The 16,559-nt window shown below is 59.7% G+C and overlaps 1 protein-coding gene across 1 annotated transcript; it reads right to left on the bottom strand.

Moving 5' to 3' along the window:
• Positions 1–3,101: 3,101 nt before the first annotated feature.
• Positions 3,102–15,948, bottom strand: BPIFB2 (BPI fold containing family B member 2). Its single transcript, XM_012754643.2, has 15 exons — positions 15,843–15,948; positions 13,545–13,638; positions 12,060–12,164; positions 11,092–11,238; positions 10,786–10,846; positions 10,021–10,081; positions 7,789–7,880; positions 7,361–7,546; positions 7,072–7,125; positions 6,475–6,645; positions 5,814–5,881; positions 5,630–5,675; positions 4,936–4,999; positions 4,520–4,596; positions 3,102–3,143 (listed from the first exon to the last, which is right to left on the bottom strand). Exons 1-15 carry the CDS (start codon positions 15,946–15,948, stop codon positions 3,102–3,104), a joined length of 1,374 nt encoding a protein of 457 aa, XP_012610097.2.
• Between the last annotated feature and the right edge of the window lie 611 nt (positions 15,949–16,559).

Below are 16,559 nucleotides of genomic sequence, written 5' to 3'. Positions count from 1 at the left end.
CGCCCCCGCAGACCAGGCAGGCCTCAGGCCACCACCGCCTACAAATCCACCCTGCGCCTCCGGCTCCAGTCACCGGCCCTCCCTTTCTCCCCCGGGGCCGTCTGGGTACGGTGGGGGTGGGGGGCAGGAAGGACTCGGGGTGGGGAGACACGAGGAACACTGCGAGTCAGTTCAGGGACCTAAGCCCCAGTCCCAGCCACTGCCCCCCAAGCTGTGTGTCTTGGGGCAGCCCCCTCAACCTCCCTGGGCCACTTTTTTGTCCTGTTTATGGTGGGGGACAGAACTCTATGACGCTATCATAGCGATGATAGGACCCGTTTACTGTGCGCTCCACCTCCAGGCACCACGCTAGGGCAAATCACACATTTAGTCCTCAGAATTGCCCTATGATGTGGGCACTTTGGCAATCTTCTCCATTTTATAGAGAAATGGAGGCTCAGAGAGGTCAAGCCATTTGCCCAAGTTCACACAGTGAGTGAGTGGCACAGCCCAGGCCAAGACCTGCCAAGGCGGACCCAGTGGGGCTCCAGCCAGCCTCTCTGACCTCCCTTCCCCCAGCCCCAGAATTGCCCTGCCTGGTCCCTCATGACACCTTCCCTGCTATTGCTCCAAATTTGCCGTCCTTCCTTATACCTCACAGTTACCCTTTCACTGTAGTGAATAACTCTTCACACCGAACTTCCCCTGCTTAAGCTCCGTGTGGTTTCTGTCTTCTCACTGGACTCAGACTGCTGCACTCTTCAGCCCTCTGAGCAGCCGGTGCCCAGCAGGTGCCTCACTGAATGACCGATGGCATCTCTCAGGGACTGGACAGCTCTCTGTCGGCAGACCATGGGTTTCCCTCTGGGCAGGTTGCTTGAGCCAGGAGTTTTCATGCCTCTCCTCTTAAGAGAACATATATTATTGAACCAGGCACATCATGGAAACAAAGTCTGGCTGGTTGGAAAAAATGATTGAATAAATGGGTGGATGACAGGATGGATGGGTAGATGAAGGTGGGTGGGTGGATGGATGGATGGATGGAGGAGTAGATGGATGGATGGATGGGGGGTTGGTAGATGGATAGATGGGGGGTGGATGGATGGATGGATGAGGGATGGGTATGGGTGGATAGATGGCTGGCTGGATGGAGGATGAGTGAGTAGATGGATAGATGAGTGGTGGATGTGTAGATGGATGGATAGGGGGTGGGTAGATGGATAAATGGATGGAGGAGTAGGATGGATGGATGGGGGTGGGGTGGATGGATGGATGGGGTTGGGTAGATGGATAGATGGATGGATGGATGGGGTTTGGGGGAGTGGATGGATGAACAGATGGATGGGGTGGGTGGGTGGATGGATGGATGGATGGATAGATGGGGGTGGGTGGGTGGATGGATGGATAGATGGATAGATGGAGGTGAGTGGATGGATGAATGGATGGGCATGAGTGGATGGATGGATGGATGGATGGATGGATGGATGGATGGATGGTTGGATGGATAGGGTGGGTAGGTAGATGGGTGGATGGATGGATAGAGGGTGGGTGGATGGATGGATATATGGACCAATGGACTGAACTGATGGTTGGAAAGATCCTACATACTGAGCTCATAATATTTTCTAGATTATTAACTTCCTTTATGGGCTGGATCTGTGTCTTTCTCATACTCCAGACTACCTGGCCTAGGGCTGAGCCTGTACTAACCCTCAATAACAGTAGGATCAAAGAATTCATTAACTAAGCAACTAAATGAAATTAAAGCCATGCTGTCCTGAGCAAATTCATGAGGTTGGATGTTCCAGTCTGCTCCATTCCACTCTCGGCACTACCCATACCTCTTTCCACCACCAAGACCCTGGGCTCGGTCCAGTCCCCTCAGCCTGTCATGCTGGAGACCTCAGGAATGAACCTGAACTCCCATAGGGCGGCTGGGCTGGCTAGTGTCACACGGGACCAAAGGCTTTGCTTACTGACGGTGGAAATTCAGGCTCCAAAGGAAACACAAGCAGAGCACGAATCCTGCGCATCCAGGCAGGAAGAAATCAGACCTCTGGCTAAGAGATTAGCGTAACGGGGGGAGGGGGGATCACACGTCCTTGGCTAGCTGGTGTTTGCACCCTTGGTCTTCCCTGGGCCACCTTGTTGGTTCCGACCCACGGGGTTTGAAGGGCTTTCAGAGGGAGAAGGAGTTCCACACATTCGGTGAGAGCAGAAGGGCACAGGCCAGGGAAGCGGATCTGCCTCCTTGGAGCGAAGCCCTTACTCACGCCCAGAGTGAACCAAAGCCGGAGAGGCAGCGGGAAAGGCATGAACCTCCCATCAGCTGAAGTTTGTGACTCAAGGACAAAGTCCAGGTGGGGGAGCTGGTGGATGGGATAGGGAACCAGACATCTTGTGTCCAGGTGCTAGGAAGGTCACAATCCTAGGGACCTGCCACCACCCCGCTCTGAGACTCTGGGCACATTCCTCTCCTCTGGCCCTGTCTGTAAAGTGGAACTCCAGACCTGCCTGCCCAACTCACAGGGCTCTTCTGAGGTTCTAGTAACAAGGTGGAGCAGGCCACCAGGCAGAGGGCACAGTGCCTGAAGGGCCACCATGGTGCTCTTAGTTCCAGCTCATCCGTGTTGCTCTCCGGGGCCATCTTTCAAAAAAGGAGGTCCCCTGAGCAAGGGGGTGACAGAGTCAACAAATGTGGTCAACACAGACATGGTCACGTCTTCTTCCTCCCCCAGGCAGCTTTGGTGGCTCCAGGGACAGACAGGACCCAGGCACTGTCTTGAATACGCAGAGTTCACCAGGCCTGGCTGGAAGTTGCAGCTCAAAAGAAGTTGTTTAATGCAAGAGGGGAGGTCTACACAGCCTGGAGGAGCAGTGTGCTGCCCACCAGGAGGGGACAGAGGACGGAGCAGGGAGGTGAGGGAAGAGGAGGGGGAGAGTCGGGGAGGAAGGGAGAGAGGGGGAACCAGGCACTCGGTGTAGATTAAACAGCTTGGCTGGGCAGTCTGGCTTGCTGGCGACAGCTGAGTGTGGCGTTGCCTCAGTGTCCGCCATGGCATGAGGTCACAGTGTCCCCAGAGCAGCGAGCTGGCACACTCAGCCCTCCCAGTCAAGTTGCCTCAGTGCAGGTAAAAGAGTCCACTAGAAACCACGACGTAGCCCTGAAGCGCAGAGAAAACCATGGAGTAGGTCAGAGGCCACCCGAGTTCCAGGAAGGACCCCAACCGCCCGCCAGCCTGGCTCCAAGTTCACGTTCTGCCATGCTGGCTGTGTGTCCAGATTAGACTTCTTTGCCTCTCTAGGCCTCAGTTTCCCTCTCTGTCACTTGGGGGTGGTAAGGCGGCTGTGAGGTGCAGTGAGACCCCTCAGGAGGAGCACTGGGCATGGGGCCAGCACCAGATGTGTGTCCAGTGGTCGGGACCACTGCTGTTTGGGGACCAGAATTCCAGAACCATCCAGAATCTTCTCCGAGTCCAGATCTCCCCAGCAGAGGACCCTCCATACTCCTACTCTCACCACTGCTCTTTCATTTATTCATTCAACAAATCTTCACTGAGCCTCTGCTACAAGCCAAGCCCTGTGGCAGGTGCTGGGGACCCAGCAGAGAACAAGCCAGACCCGCCTCCTGCCCAGTACAGCTCGTAGTCTAGGGGCACGTGGTCCGACACCGTAGCCGTTAGCCACAGGTGCCTGTGGCCGATAGTGGCTTCTGCTCTGGACGGTGCAAATTTACAGCCAGTGCTGATCTAGGGACCTTTGATTTGTGTCCCGGTTGGCTGGATTCAGGAGTGTCAAGGGGGGTCAGCCACTGACCGTGCCCATTTGGGGGAGCCTGGGCAATCCCCACTAACAGCCCTGCCCCTCTGTGCACCAGCTGTTCCTTCTCATGTGGGTGCATCGCCCCAGCCCTGGGACCAGAGTGCTTAAGAACAAAGGCATCCTCCGTGGGAAGACACTGGCGGGTCACACTGAGGGGCTGCGACCAGCACATGAAGATGCTGGGCTTGAGAGACCTTGGTTCAGTTTCTGTTCTATGCCGGTCTTGTTGAGTGAATTTCCCCCTCTATCCCAGGTAAAACGGGAAAAAAAAAGTTGTAGGATCTCACCCTGGGTCCACAGTTTCAGATCCAGGGAAAGCAACTCTAGAATGCTCAGGAAGTTCCCTCCCCCCATCCAGGCTGCAGAAGGTTGTCTACAAAGCTAGAAGGAGCCCCTCTGTCATCTTCCTCCAGACCCCACAGGGGTGGTGCCCATGGGACAAACCCCGAGTGTGGCCCGCTGTGATATTTGATGGGGACTGCCAGGCGGGCGAGCCTGGGCACCAGCGCCTCTTGATGCCCTGACTTATCCATCTCCTGCAGGTAAGGATTCACGGCGTGGTCTTGGCGGGAGCAGGGTGCACTCCCAGGCCTGGCTGACCCTGACCCCCACGACTTGCACTGGCAAGGCGGAGGGAGCAAGATGACCCCCGTCTCACTGAGCCAGCCTCCCCCCGACGCTGGAGGAGGCCCTTCTGGTCGCACCCAAAGGCTCTCACCTCGTAGACAAAGACCTCGGGGGTGACGTAGAGGAGGTTGACCACGTTGGGGAGGGCAATTCCTATGCCCAGGAGAGCTGTGGGTAGAAAGGAGGATCGAGTTGTGCTGGGAGAAGTAACAGATCATCGCCCGGAGCCGGCCCTGAGCGGTGTCCTCATGTGCATCATGGCGCTGCCTCCCCCAGACGACCAGGAGGTGGATGCCATTGTTATTATACCCATTTCACAGAAGGGGAAACTGAGGCTCAGAGAGGGACAGGAACTTAGCAAAGGTCACACAGCTGCCCATGTGTGTCAAGGTGCCACCCTCTTAATTTCGGAGCAGGGAGGTGGGAAGGGGGTGGGGACTGAGCGAGGGGCAGGGGTGAGGTCAGGAGGGGCCTGAGGGGCCCGCTGGGGCAGAGGGAAGGGCTCACCATTGAGGTGCTCCAGCAGGGGCTCCTCAAACACGCTGCCCATGAGTGCATGCACTTGATCCTTCTGCGGCCACAGAGCCAGTGCAGGGGGACACAGGCCCACTCCAGCCGAGGGGCCGGGAGAGATGGGCAGTTAGGCACACGCATAACACACACACACACACAGACAGACAGCTGGCAGAGGCGGAGGGGGAAGGAAGGAGGACGGGTCACCTATGTCCTGGGTTCAAGCGGAGCCGAGCTACACCCCAGGGCTGGTCAGGCACCAGAGAGCCACGCTTGCCCAAGGGGAGGCTGAAGGACAAGCACTGACTAGCCTGGCACCCACGCAATGTGACCAGGACTGGCCAGCAGACCGCCTGCCACCAGATGACCAACAGACAGACAGACGGACAGCCGGGTGGAGGGGGCAGCACACGGACTGGCACATCAACTGACAAGTGGATGCTTGGTGGCCCATGGCACCACGGGACGGCACACACTCTGGCTTGTCCAACTGGTGGACTCTGGGCTGAGGGCTGGGTGACGAGTCATCAACTCAGAGTGACAGGCAGGCTGACTGGCCACTGTCCCCAGGCCCCTTGGGGAAGCCTGATTATGGTGACACATACAGACACATGCACACACACCCTTTCCCCAGGCTCAAGCCCAACCCACCCAGAGGGGTCTCTGGAGACCCCAGCCCTGCACTCACATCAATGAAGCCCACATTGGAGGAGGCCACCTCGACCCGGATGTCCCTGAAAGAGAAGCAGGAGGGTCTGGATGGGCCTAGCGCACCCTGGCCCCAGGCTCCCCGACCTCCACTGTGGCCCATGTGGCCGCGGCCCATTGCGCAGAGCACACTGAGGCTGCTGGGCCCGGGAGGCCTGGCTTACCCCAGCACAGACGTGGCCCCCTGGAGCTTCGCCCTGGACACAGAGAGCTGGAGGCTCAGGTCCACCACCTGGGTGTGTGGGGAGAGCAGGTAAGTGGTCACAGAGCCACGAGGGAGCCTTTGGTGGGCCACCAGCTACCCAGCACCCTCGCACCTCCCCGCATGTCCAGGCAGCAGGAGGGCACGGAGCACCCGCTGTGCGCCAGGCCGCGCGGTGAGCATGGGGCTCGCACAGGGCAGCCGGGTCCCTGCCCTGCAAACCCGCCGCCGCAGGCCCTCGGGGGAGGCAGACAATAGCCAAAGGAACAAGAGAGGATCCTTTCAGAGAGCGGCAGGTGCCACGAAGGCAGAGTGGGGGCGTGTTGAAGGCTGCTGGGGACCTTCTCACTCAGGGCGGGCCAGGAAGGCTGCCCTAAGGCTCCGACCTTTAAGCCGAGACCTGAAAGATGACGAGGGGCCAGCCACGCCCAGAGCCAGGGCAGGAGAGTCCTAGGGTTCTGAGCGTGCAAAGGCCCTGGGGCAGGAATGTCTTGCCATGTTCGAGGAACAGCGAGGAGACCAGTGTGAATCGAACAAAGCGAGTGAGGAGAGGGCACGAGGCAGTGAGAGCTCCTTGAGAGTCGCCCGCCTCCGGCCAGCCCCGCCTGGCGCAGAGCACTCACCACGTCCAGGGAGAAGAGGGAATGGAAAGCCGAGTTGGAGGCCACGGCCAGGACTTCCACAAAGGGCTGCAGCTGCAGTGTGGCGTTGTTGGGATGGAGCCTGGCCACGGGCGTGGCGCCCAGCCGCACCTTGAGCACCACAGGCATGGGCTCGGGGAACTGGCGGGCCACCTGGGGAGGCAGAGTGGGAGGAGGCCCCGCCGGGGCAGACCTGGGTGGGCTGCGTCACTCCCCACGTGCTGGTGGAACCACTGCTGTGCTGTGCGTGGCTGGGCCACAGGGGCGGGTGCATCCAGGCTGCTGGATTAGAGGTTTGGTCCTGCCCTGGACCGCGGTCCCCGAGCTTAGCCGTGAGCATGGACAAGGGAAAGGCAGGAAGAGGCACCCAGGCAGCAGGCACCGCTTGGGCAAAGGCGAGAGGGGGAGAAAGAAGGTGGTGCCTGGGCAGAGGAGGGGCCTCCTGCCACAGAGGAGCGGACTTAGATCGGATGCGGAACCCCACTTGGGACAGACACGAGCCGGCAGAGATCCCACGGCCCAGGGAACCCCCCCCCAAGCCCATGTCTCAGCCCCTGGAATGGCAGAAACGTCACCAACCTCAGGGATGAGCAGGCCCAGCGCGGAGGTGTTCAGCGGGTTGTCCTTTGACCTCTGAAATCAGCCCCCCACGCCACGAAGGGTTTTAGGGCAGCCGCTCCCCAAGCCAGATCACCCCTGGCCCCTCACGGCGGGAATCACAGACCCTGCTCAACTCTCCCCACCGCTTTCCTGTGGCCCCTGACCCCCGCTGCCCCACCCACCCATGACCTGGCCTCCGTGGGGTCTCCCCGGGCTGGGCCCCAGGCACCCCTGCCCCAGGCGCCGTGGCGGCAGGTCCAGCCCTCACCAGCTGCCCTGTGATGTCCAGGTTGAGGGCGCCGGCTTTCTGCAGCAGCAGCAGGGCGGAGTCGAACAGGTGCTGGGAGAGGCCCACGGTGGCCGTGCTGTCCTCGGAGCGCACGTGTGGCGGCAGCGCGAAGGGTGGCGCGTCCCTGGGCAGGATGATGGGCTTGCCCAGCAGGAAGAGAACAGCCTGGGGGCAGGGGGAGTGGCAGGGTGGCAGCAGGGAGGTGGCTCCACGCAGATCCTGGGCCCCTAGACGCCACCCCGCCGCCACCTGTCCAGCCTCGCACCTTTGCCTGTGTGGCACGCCCCCCGCCAGGGTGCCAGCCCCGCTCCGCTCCCCTCACTCCCTGCTCCTTCAGGGATCTCCCCGGACACCAGGGACTCCAGGGCGACACACCCCCGGCTCTGGGCTGGCGAGGAGGCGCTTACACTGATATCCAAGGAAATGTAGTCGCTGGTGACCGTGGGCGCGTTGATCACGGTGTAGCGAATCTGGGACTCAGGACCCACAGGGTTGAGGCCTTAGTGAACCAGGATGGAGAAGAGAGATGGCACCTTTGGCACTGCCCACCAACGCCGCGTGTGTCCAGAAAATATTACCCGAGTACCCAGAGCCAGGCCGAGAACCAGCAGAGGCGGCGAGGCAGGGCTCTGGTGGGCGCGTCTGAGAGGCCACGTGCAGGCCCAGGATTAGCCACTCACGGCCTGGCCTGCCGCCCGCCAGCCTAGACGGCTCTCTCAGCCAGGGCTCCGCCTGCCCGTGTGGTAGAAAACTAGTGACCCCACGTCGGAAGGAAGGAGGAGGGTCAGAGCAGGCACAGGTACCTCCTGGCAAAGGCAAGAAGGAACCACAGAAAAAGAAGAGAGCTCCCGTGTATCTAGGTCCAGACATTGGACGTACACGATCTCGTTCAATCCTCAGGACAATCCTGTGGGGCATTTTACACACACACACATGCACGTGCACACGCACACACGCGCACACGGACACGCGTGTGCACATGGGCTCTCCCATGCACACATGCACACACATGCGCATGCACACACCCACGTGCACGCACACACACACAACATTCATGGCAAGAGCCCAGGACTGCCCAGCCCTCTGCATGAACTCCTCCCCGACACACCTGCAGGAGCAGCTCCCGGGCAGCACACGGTGCCCGCACCCGGCCTGCGGCTGGCACCTGGCCCTCCTCCCCGCTCCCTCCTGCCCAGAGCCTTCTACAGACCATGCCCAGCCCTGGGCCTGGCATGCAGAGGCTCTGAAGATCCAAGAGAGGACAAGGACGGGGTCTCCTTGGGTCACGCGCCCACCCTCCCTGAGCTGCTTAAAGAACCCTCAAAAATCTGAACTCAAAATTTGAACTCAAGGCCGGGCGCTGTGGCTCACGCCTGCAATCCTAGCTCTCTGGGAGGCCGAGGTGGGCAGATTGCTCAAGGTCAGGAATTCGAAACCAGCCTGAGCAAGAGTGAGACCCTGTCTCTACTATAAATGGAAAGAAATTAATTGGCCAACTAATATATATAGAAAAAATTAGCTGGGCATGGTGGCGCATGCCTGTAGTCCCAGCTACTCGGGAGGCTGAGGCAGGAGGATTGCTTGAGCCCAGGAGTTTGAGGTTGCTGTGAGCTAGGCTGACACCATGGCACTCACTCTAGCCTGGGCAACAAAGTGGGACTCTGTCACAAAAAAATAAAAAAAATTTTTGAACTCAAAATCTTCCAACTGTGAGTCTTAAGACTGGAGAATCTTAGCGCCATGGAATCTTAGAATCTAGAATCATTCTCATTTTCAGAATTGTAGGATATTAGAAACCAGATTCCCACCGTTGGAAGGGACCTTGCAGTTGTCTTAATGGAAACCTGGAAACCTTTCCGCACCGTCCCAGAGAGGCAGGGGTGCGGGGTGGGCACACACATCATTAGAGGGGGCTCCGCACGTGCTCGGGGTCCGGGGCTCGTGCCTGGGCTTTGTGGGAGGTGTTTTGTGGCTAATTCTTCAACTGGACAGTTATGCATTTATGGTGAGGCCACATTAGGAAGGATAAACAAGCACCAACCAACTGGTGATGCCATGAGTATTAGTCCTGGTCTGTGATTCTTGACAGTGATAGAAAGGTTTTTTTTGCAAATAATTTAAGAAAAAGGAAGTTGATTGAAGGGAAATGTTAAATCAGGACAGGAGGCTGCACCGCATCCAGTCTGAGAGATCTAGCTCTGGGGCCCGCCTGGCTGGGTTCCGCTGTGCCGCCCAGGCTGTACCGCTCAACCTTTCTGGGCCTCCTCCTCCTCCTCTGCAAAATGTGGGTAATAATAGAGCCTCCCTCGCAGGGCGGCTGTGGCAATTAAGTGTGACAGTTCTCATAGAGTGCTGAGCATGGCACCGGGCCTGGACACAAGCTGGGTTTATTTAATAAAGTGCTGGACTTTGCGTCTTGGTTTGGGAGGAAAAAAGATGACAGAATCAAAGACGTCATTCTACAACTTGGAGATTCTGAGATCCCGTGAATAATTAGGCAGTTTGGGGAGCCCACGATTGAGTCTTCCTATGACTGACCTCCTAGAGGTCGACCCTGACCCAGAAGGGGAGTCTTTGGGCCCCTCAGGGGCCCCAGAGGGTCCCAGAGGTCCCACCCCACGCCCGCTCCCAGGTCTTACCGATTAACGTGCCCAGGTGGACGTTGAGCTCCTGCACCAGGCTGGCGACGCCCAGGCACAGCTGCGGCAAGAGAGAGGAGGCTGGGGTCCGGGGCCCTCTGGCGGGAGGGGCGAGGGTCCCTGTCTAGAGCCGCCCCTGACCGGTGCACCAAGCCTGGACTCCCTCCCTCCTCCGCCACCTGGCAGGCGTCTCCCGCGCTGGCTCTGGGCACGAGGAAGCAGGAGAAGCCGCATGGGCCGCGGGCACCCCCAGGTCAGCCCATGCAGAGAACGCAGGGGCTACGACAGCAACAACTGCTGCCCCCACTCTGCCACACGCCGTCCGAAACTCTTCTTGACAGGCATGCGCTTAGCTTAGTCCCCACACCACCCCGAGGAGGAGGGACTTTGCAGAGTCAGGAGCAGAGAGAGGCTGAGTGGCCGGCCCACAGCCACGGCTGGGAGGAGGTGCCAGCCCCCAGCCAGGCCACATTGGGCTCCGGCGCCCACGCCTTGCCCCCTTGACTTTGTCTCCTTTCCATACACCACAGGGTCCCCGCCCCGCCCTCCAGTGTGGAACTGGGTGTCCCCAAGAGGATGACGCTCTCTCCCCTCCAGCCCTGGGACCGTTGCACCACCCCTCCCTGCCTTCACAGGAAATTGGAGGCACCACGAAGGGCCTTCTATTTGTAAAAACCCCAAGCGAAGCCCCCAGGCCCGAGACCCACCCTTCCTTCGGGCAGATGACGCCCTCCTTGCTGAGACGTGGACCGTCAAGCCCTTTACCTTGTTACTCAAGACAGCGTTAACATGCTCCCGCACCAGGCCCAGCAGCGCTCGGGACGTGCTGGGGACAGACAGGGGAGGCTCCTGAGTTCCCGGACCACCCACGTTAGGTCCCGCCCCAGCAACGACCTCGGACAAGTCCCTCCCCGTCTCTGTGCCTTGGTGTCCACAGCCACAAAACAGGCATGGCCATGGGCACGTCTCACGCCATGGTAGTCAATAGATGAGTCCAGAGTGGGAAGCTCAAAACATGTCACCACAGCCTCAGCATCTGGCGTTTCCGCCCTGCCCTCCCCAGGTACTCGCCTGTTACTGTCATCGAAATCGCTGGGGTGGCCTAAGAGCGGGAAGCAGCGAGAGATGCTGACCACGGGGGTCCCGATGGAGCTCAGGGCCACGCGGGCGTCGGCCCGCAGTTCCACGGGCAGCGTCAGCTCCAGGGGCTCCGGGACACTGCAGGGAGGCCGGTCCTGAGCCCCTGCGGCACCACCCAGCACAGCCCACCGCGGCTGGCAAGAGACCCCGCAGTCTCCCAGCACGTGCCTGCCCGCCACTCACAGTGAGACGGCCCCACCCGGGACAGGCCTCGACCCTCCCCCAAAACTCCACTCAGGGTCACAGGTACTGCAGCAGGAGGGTGCGACCTCCGGCTCCCTGGGCCCTCTCACCAAGAGACCCTGGGCCAGCCGTTTGATGCCCTGAGCCTCAGTTTTCTCTTCCATGAAATGGACGTAAGATTGGTGGTGCCTATTTCACAAGGCCGCGCTGAGTTTTCTATGAAATAATCATGTAAAACCACCGAGCTCAGAGACTGGCCCACAGTAAGCACTCATAAAATTGTAGTATCAGGCGGAGGAGATAAAATAATAGCTCCCTCTGCATGCCCAGCTCATAGTTTGAGAATTAAACTCAGTAACATGGAACGTGCCTGGTGCATGGCAATGATTCTGACAGCCGCATTGACGGAGCGTCCTCAATGTGCCTTGTGATGAACCCACTCACCGCGGCCTCACAGCCACCCCAAGAAGGTTCCTCCCACTTTACAGATGAGGAGACTGAGGGTTGGAGAAGGGAAGCGACTCTGCCCAGTGGCACGGCTGCCGAGCAGGGTCTCGGCTCTCAGGAGTTCTCCCAGGGTGGGAGGGAGAGGGCACCGGCAGGCAGTCGGGGGACCTGGGTGACGACCCTGGAGGAGGTGCCAACCCCCTCCCTCACTCTGCCCCTCAGAGCATCCCGGAAACTCCTCTCACACCCCAACAATGAGATTCACTCACCGAAAGGTCTTAAAAGTAAAATTGGCTGCTGCCGACAAGTGAATCCCAAAATCAGCAATGAAGGACAGGTGGAATTGGGACACCTGGACATTCAGAATCTGGATCCTGCAGGACAGTGATCAAGGTGACAGAGAGGCTCCTGTTAAACCATGCTCTGAGGCACACCCACGCTGCTGGTGTTGGGAAGAAGGACCTTCCGACAACTGGAGCCATGAGGTGAGGGAGAGGTGGTGAGCTCTCCATCACAGGGGGCATGCAAGCCAAAGGTGGACAACCAGCTGGGATGGAAAACATGCAGGGGCCCCAGCATTGGGCAGGACTTGGGGAAGACGATTGCTCAGGCTGTGACAATTTCTGACAGCAGTCTGGAAAGGTGGGAAGGTGGGAAAAAGGCGGTGGGCTCCACAGAAGGCAGAACTCCCTCTCTAGCGTTCCGGCCAACAGAAACGCACCCGTCAAACCTGCCCGCTCTGCTTGCTAGGCACTCTCTAGCTCACCTACGATTTCCTTTTCCTAAACGAAAGCCATTTTTGTCCTGTATGGTAGTGGGGGGAGGAATTCAGACAGGACAAAGTGGCATGAAGTGTAAGGGTCACATCACAACCCGCTGTCAGACATCCTCACTGGTAGCCTTGGGTGGCGTCTCTCCACGACTCTCCCAGGGACGCAGGCCGACCTAGGACCCGCACCTGTTCCCTCAACAGCCACCCTGGGTGTGTTCCCGCGTCTACACTCGAGGGCCCTTGGCGTTGTTTGCAAACAGCCACGTGGTGTCCACCGCGTGGGGAGACCAGGCGCTTGCTGGTGGTCGTGCCGCGCCCGGCTCTCCGCCGCTGTTAGCCACGCCGGGAGCTGCAGCCCCGGCCCTGCCTGAGGCTCTCAAGCCCGCGGCCTCCTGGCCAGATTACTTTTACCCACTCCTAGTTCCGGTGTCCCAGAGTTTTAGGTGCTTTAAAACCAGTTGACATCATTCAGAATTTGATAGATTATGGATATCTGGGAAACCCAAAGATATGACAATATTGAGTCTGTGTTCCCACGTGGATGGTGACAATTGGCCGGCCCCTGGAGGTGTCTCAGTTTGAGACGACCCCACCTACCTCTGCCTTTGGGTCTCTGTGTGTTAAGGGGGGCGAGGGCAGGGGTAAATTCAGCTCAGACTTGTGTCTAAATTCAGGGTCTAGCTATTGGAGGAAGGAGCTGAGCATCCTGCCAGCCCTGGGGACTCAGGTCTTGGTCCCTGAGGGTAGAAATCCACAAATTCAGAGGCACCGGGCCACCTTGGTTCCTTCTCCTAATTCTTCTTGCTATCCACTCGCTTGGGGAGGGGAGCACTGGTCCAGCTGTGGGGGAGCACCCACCCCTAAGCGAGAGTGCTTGTCTGGGGGACTGGAGGGTCCTTCCCAGTGGACAGGAGCACGCGCCTTGGGGGGATCATCCACCTAGCAGGCAGGAGCACCTTCTCTGGAGGGTGGGAGCACTCACCTGGTGGGCCGAAGCACCTCTCCACTCCGGTCCAGGAAATATGGGACAGTGACCTGCAGAGCCCGCTGGAGAGGGCCTTTCCCGATTTCAGACACTGTGGGGCCAGGGCAGGGTGAGATCACTGAGCAGCAAGAACATGCCATCTACCACCAGCTGCCTGCACCATGGGCAGAGGGGAAGTGGGCTGGAGGGGGGCTTGCACTCGAGCACACAGCGGGGGCAGCTGGCTCCCTGGAGCCCACCTTGGGTGCACCGAGAGAATCGGGCCCTCTGCAGGGCACGCCCTGCCCTCACTCTGCCTCAGGGAATCCTGCCTGTTTACCCCCGTCCTCAAAAACAGCAATGTCCCTTGCTCTGTTGCAAAGTTCCCGCTGAGTCCCACCTTCTCCTCCTACAGGAGCCTCTCCCATGTGCCCAGGCACGAGCATGTCCCAGTCCTGCCTGGTCTGCTGCAGAGGCATCCCCTGGGTGGGGAGGCTGAGGACTCAGAGTGCCCCAGATGCTGGGTGCAAACCCAGCTCTGCTCCTCACTGCCCGTGCAGCTGCCCCGGGCTCAGTTCTCCCTGCATAAATTTGCAATGACTGTGATGGATGTGTCGCTCAGGGTCATTGTAGGGACTCGGTGCACAGTAAGTACTCGCTGTCGCTGCTGCTGTTTACATCTGTAGCAGCAGGGGCCACCACTTCCATGGTACCCTTCCAGGGCCGGGCACCCTTCCAGGTGCTTTACTGTTCCTGTTATCGCGCCCAATTTACAGCGAGGTGAGGACACCCAGCCAGGGAAGCTGGCTCAGGACTGAGACACCTGTCGCCCAGGCTTCTGGGCTTCCTCACTCACCTGCGCTGCTGGACCCGAGAAAGGTATTGATTAAACATGATGTGAGTTACGGTGAGAGTGGGTGGGGCTGGAAGGGGGCGTCGAATTAGGAGTCACAGGCCCCAGCTCTGCTCAGACTCACTGTGGGACCTCGGGAAGTCCCTGAGCCTGTCTGGGCCTCAGTTTCCCCAGACACAGAGCAAACAGGTGGTGGTCTTCGTGTTCCTGATGTCCCGCTCCGGCCTGACCAAATGCAGCTGAGCTGAGACTCACAGCCCGGCCTCAGACTCCGTGTGCAGTGCTCCCTGACACAGGGCTTAGACTCCGGGGCTTGCAGGACAGGGTGGGGGCACAGTAAGAACCACCCAGCCTGGCCTTGGAAGCAACGGGTGTGGTGTGGGCCACCGCCAGATTTCTGCCAGGAAGAGACACAGGCAGGCGAGCCAGGGAGGACTCCTCGGGGACAAAGGAGGCTCACACAGGACAGGCAGAGGGCAGGAAGGTGGCGAGGGTGGATGGCCTCACGTCCCTTCCTGCAGGCACCCATGCATGGTGCCATGTGCCCGTCACACTCCTGCACGGATCACTGACCCCTTTCAGTGCCGGCCCATCTGCCCGGATACAAGGTCCCGGAAGGCTGTGTGTGCCCGTGGGTGGGGGACCCTGCTGCTTTCCGGAGCCACTGCCTCACTGCTTTGTGGCCTGGGCCATTGAAAGTTGCTTCTGCTGTCCGACCTGAGTCCCTCGTGCTGTAATCTGAGCGTGGTCTGGCCTTGGGGAAAACAGCTTCTGATTTCCCAGCTTTGGGGGGACCCTAAAGTCTCCCCAGGAGATAGCCGAAGGTGAATAAAGATTTCTGTTCTGGGGTCCTGGACTTCGGCAGTTTTTGTCCCTCCCTGGGCCTCCCCAGAGGATGGAGAAGGACTTGGAAGGATCTAGCAGCAAAGCCACAGGACCCAGCCTTCCCCTAAGCGAGGCCCGGAGGGGCTGGTGCTCTCACTCGGAGCCCAGCAGGGCCTTGGCTGTAGGGAGCCCCCTGCAGCGCAGCGCTCGCCTCGCCTCTCCCAAGCACACGCATGCACGCAGACACCACACGCACCCGCGTGCACACAAGGCGCACAGCCACTCCGTGCCCATACAGCCAGGCCTGCGCCGTGGGCATGTGCCCTCCTCAACATCTGAGTCCACGCACGGGCACATCACCATGAAATTTCAAACTCGCAAGTAGACATACACACGAAAAATAGCCACTCAAACAGACCCATGCCCACGCCCCTACAGCACGTGAGCACAGTCCGTGTGTTCCCTTGCACACTGGCCATAGGACATATGCTCCCACGCATGCATTCATTTTAATAAATATTTGTTGAGCTGCCCTGCGTCAGGCCCTGTCTGGGGGCCAGGGAGACAGCACACTCAGGGTCTCACACACACGTGCAGACGTGGGCTAGCAGGCACATGCTCGGTGGCCCGGCTCTTACCATAGCTCAGCGCTGCCTTGTTGAGTCTGACCACGGTGCCTGGCATGGCGGCGCTGACCACCGGCAGTAGCGCCAGCAGCAGGCCCAGCCCACGCGCCCCAGCCATGGCTGCCCTGACTGCTGCCCCAGGATCTGTGGGCTGGGGTGGGGGAAAAGAATTAGAGAGCTTGGCCTGAACGGCCCGCCCCTCAGCGGAGCTCCCAGCCCTGCCCGGGGCACCTAGACATCAGTATTCGCGTCTCTGTGCTGGGAATGCTTCACCCCGCCTCCTTCATCCAGAACCACTGAAGGGGTCTGGAAAGGGTCCCCAAGGCCCAGAGAAGAATGGTCTTGCCTAAGGCCACCCAGCAGACTGGGGCGGGCTGCAGGCCCAGGCCAGGGCAGAGCAGGATGGTGAGACCCCGCATGAGGAGGCTGAGGGCAGCTTCCTGTCCCAAGAGGAGAGCCCAGGCCCACCACCCCAAGGCCCAGGGCTGTGTTGCCTGATGCCAGGAGACCAGCCCCGTGTGACAGCCCAACCTGGTGCCAGCTGTCCAAACCCAGCCAGGGGAGAACCCAGGGTGCCTCCTGTCCTCAGCTCACCCTGGCCAGGTGAGGAATGGCCTCAGAGCAGGCCCCTCTCCTGGCCCCCTGCCTTCCCACCCCAGCCCAGCTGAGCCGGGGTGGTGGTCTGTGTCTGGCTCCGGGAGGGGAGCCAGGTGGGAATGAGGGCTGCTG

The sequence above is a fragment of the Microcebus murinus genome, chromosome 16, assembly GCF_040939455.1.
Source record: "Microcebus murinus isolate Inina chromosome 16, M.murinus_Inina_mat1.0, whole genome shotgun sequence".
NCBI lineage: Eukaryota > Metazoa > Chordata > Mammalia > Primates > Cheirogaleidae > Microcebus > Microcebus murinus.
This window is presented reverse-complemented; position numbering and strand designations above follow the sequence as displayed.

Coding starts and splice junctions, on each gene's coding strand:
- BPIFB2 (XM_012754643.2), bottom strand. CDS start 15,948: ATGGCTGGGGCGCGTGGGCTGGGCCTGCTGCTGGCGCTACTGCCGGTG. Junction 13,639..15,842: donor CAAGGCAGCGCTGAGCTATG/GTAAGAGCCGGG, acceptor CTGGCCCCACAG/TGTCTGAAATCGGGAAAGGC. Junction 7,881..10,020: donor CCACCTGGGCACGTTAATCG/GTAAGACCTGGG, acceptor TGGTTCACTAAG/GCCTCAACCCTGTGGGTCCT.